Raw genomic sequence first — 3,326 nt, forward strand, 5'->3', positions numbered from 1 at the left:
CGCTCTGCGTGCGCTAAGCTGCTGTCGAATCACAACACAGGAACCGCTGGCACAATCAGAACTCGTTACGTATTTCTGAAGGAGGGACTTCATAGAACAGGGAAATCTTTCAAGCCGTTTTGAGGACAGTGAAAACAGCGGTATACAGATAAGTAAATTGTGTGAAAAATACTGTGTTTTTTTACACGCGAAACATGAACACGTCATATTGCACACTGTAAACACAATCAAAGCTTCAAAAAAACACAAAAAACGGAACCTTTAACTGTTTACACGCCTAGACGTAATCTCCGCTCCTCTGATGCGGGTCTTTTAGTTGTTCCTTCTACCCATCTACTCTCAATGGGTGACCAGGCCTTCTCCACTTGTGCACCTAAACTTTGGAATTCTCTTCCGATGATGATCAGACAGGCGGATTCTCTTACTGTTTTTAAATGTGCTCTTAATACACATTTTTTTCAGAATGGCTTTTTAATGTGATTTTTATGTGTCTATGCTTGTAATGCGCTTTGAGATTCTCTTTTTAAAGGCGCTATATAAAATAAAGATTATATATATATATATATATATTAGGGGTGTAACGGATCGCAGTTGATCCGTGATCCGTACGGATCATGACCTACGGTTCGGCACGCACGTGACCCGCGATTTATTGTGCATTTTTTTAAAACTTGTGGATTAATCTGAATTGTTTAGCGATCGCAGACTAAAAGACAGTTTTTCTGCCGATATTGCTTTTTAAGTGATCTCGTTCCTTTAAACTCGATGCGGAGTTTCAGAGAAATACATGTGTTCACGTGAACAGGGAATGTTAATCAGTGGCTAGCGGAGAAGTAGAAGAACTTGAAAAGCCTCCCGCATCATTCAAATCACGTGTATGGGAGCATTTTGGCTTCCCCGGAAAATATAATGATGACGGAAGAAGGGTGTGGACAAAACTGTAACTATGTAGGCACTGTGGTACGAGAAAGCCGTATGAAAGTGGCGCATACATCGAGCATGGCACCTGCTGACGCCCGCTTCACACATACTCCCTTTGCAGTGCGTATTCTTTCCGTACCTTTGTTAACGGATACAGCTTTCACCGGCTTCGGTCCGTCAGTGCGTTCAGGAGCGCGTAGCCATACAGCTGTGCTGCGATCATTTCCGATTTTTTGATGTGCATCCGCATTAAAACAAACATGTATCGATGCGAAAATCTAGTAATTCCACCACAGATGCATATAATGTAAGTCTACTCTTTTTCAAAGTCAACACACGGCTTTTTGCCTCGAGTAAAGCAAGGAAAACAGCCTTTAAGTAAACAAGGAGAAATAATGGAGAGCACCTGTCCTTTCTTGGAGGTGGAAAAACAAAGTTCTTTATGACCTTCAGGATTTCTTGTAAAAAGATTTAAAAACGAAAGAAAAGCATAAGTTTTAATTTAAAATGTTTGTTATTTTAACATAGTCTATATTGTCTGTTTTGCAATTTGCATGAGCAACGTAATATATACATCTAAAGTAGGTATTAGGCTATATAAATACAAAGTAATGAATTCATTAAAACGTTGTTTAAGTGTAGTGCGTTTAAACATGATATCTATAAAATAGTGTATAGGCCTACAAAGAGAATTGCAATGTCGACAAGTGTGAGATGTCTAACTCTCTCCCTGAGAATGTTGACATCCTAATCTTTAAAAAAAAAGAAAGAAAAAAAGCTCAGGCCCATTTTCACGTCTCAGGTTGTTTTTAGTCAAATTTGATTTAGTCAGATGGTTATTTATTTATTTTATCTTGTTAACACCAAAAGTTCCTTGTTAACCTATAAACCATATAGGTTATGTTAACACCAAAAATTTTCATGTAACAAATGGAAGGCAAATAAAAATAGTCTCCTCCCCCTTTTATTCTGATCCGAAAAATGATCCGATCCGTAGTGCGATCCGAACCGTGAGTTTTGTGATCCGTTGCACCACTAATATATATATATACACACACACAGTAAATGTATATTAGTAGATGCAATTATCTTTAGTTTCAAAAACTACAACTACCCGTGCTGTTGTAGCTTATAAATATTTAAGAAATAAATATTTAGCAGCCTAAATAGTAAAATCTATCCCTTCAGTTGAAACCGGATGAGATCTGTCATCATTTACCATAAATGGACAAGTAAGTGTGACGCCTCTGTTCTGCTGCGTTGTCATTGGCTTTGACTTTATCGCAGAACTCGCTGTGATTGGACTATCTTTTAACCCATATAAAATGGCATTTCACGTTACAAAGTATGCTTTGGTGTTTTTATTACGTTAATAAGACGTTAAGCTAATTATAAAGTGTCGCTATGTTGTGAGATATTACTCCTTTACCGAGATCCCAACCGTAACCCTGAGAATTCCTGCACACTTCAATGAACTACAGCGCCATGTTTCCCATTGCATTGGTACAATGACAGAGATATATGGGTAATGTAGTTTAAAATGTTTAATAATAAAACAATAAATGCTAAGTAAAGTACATCTTTAATGGACAACTGGATATCTAAATATGTTCATTGTGTAAACCTTTATGACCTCAGGTAAAGGCAAGGTTATCACTCACTGCTTTCCTGGTGCTCGTGTTCTCGATGTCGCTGCGCAGGTTCCCGAGATCCTGAACGGTGACGAGCGCATCGGAGCTGTCGTGCTGCACGCGGGAACGAACAACACCAGGCTGCGGCAGACGGAGGTTCTGAAGAAGGACTACAGGAGTCTGGTCGAGACGGTGCGCAGAACATCGCCTGAAGCAACGATCATCGTGTCTGGACCGCTTCCCACGTACCGACTAGGACATGAAAAGTTCAGTAGATTATTTGCTCTAAATGAATGTTTAATGTCATGGTGTAATGAACAGAAGCTGCTCTTTGTAAATAATTGGAATCTGTTCTGGGAGCGACCTAGGCTCTTCCGTCCTGATGGCCTTCACCCCAGAAGAATTGGAGCAGCTCTTCTGTCGGACAACATCTCCAGGGCGTTGAACACAATATGACTAGTAAGTCAAAGTCCAAATCACAGTCTTTGCTGTCCTAACTTAATTGACATAAGTACCAATGTAGAACATTATATAGAAACTGTGTCTATTCCTCGTTTAGTGAGGTCAAACATTAAATCTACTGTAGGATCTAGGAAAAATCTAATTGTGATTAAACCAGAAAATCTCAATATTAGTGAACAAAAACTATTTCTAAAACTAGGTCTTCTAAACATTAGATCGCTCACACCTAAGGCGGTTATTGTAAATTAAATGGTCACAGATAATAGTTTCGATGTACTTTGCCTTACTGAAACCTGGCTTAAGCCAAATGAT

At 38.9% G+C, this 3,326-nt stretch overlaps 1 protein-coding gene across 1 annotated transcript in view; it reads left to right on the forward strand.

Moving 5' to 3' along the window:
- Nucleotides 1–3,008, forward strand: part of LOC307119691 (uncharacterized protein) — a gene marked incomplete at its 3' end in the record, with an annotated part of 15,492 nt that extends 12,484 nt beyond the window's left edge. The window contains exon 3 of the mRNA XM_079806120.1: nt 2,622–3,008. Coding sequence (XP_079662246.1) covers nt 2,622–3,008 — 387 coding nt within the window. The remainder of the gene's footprint in view (nt 1–2,621) is intronic.
- Nucleotides 3,009–3,326: the final 318 nt, after the last annotated feature.

Source organism: Gobio gobio, assembly GCF_949357685.1.
Source record: "Gobio gobio genome assembly, chromosome: 23".
Taxonomy (NCBI): Eukaryota; Metazoa; Chordata; class Actinopteri; order Cypriniformes; family Gobionidae; genus Gobio; species Gobio gobio.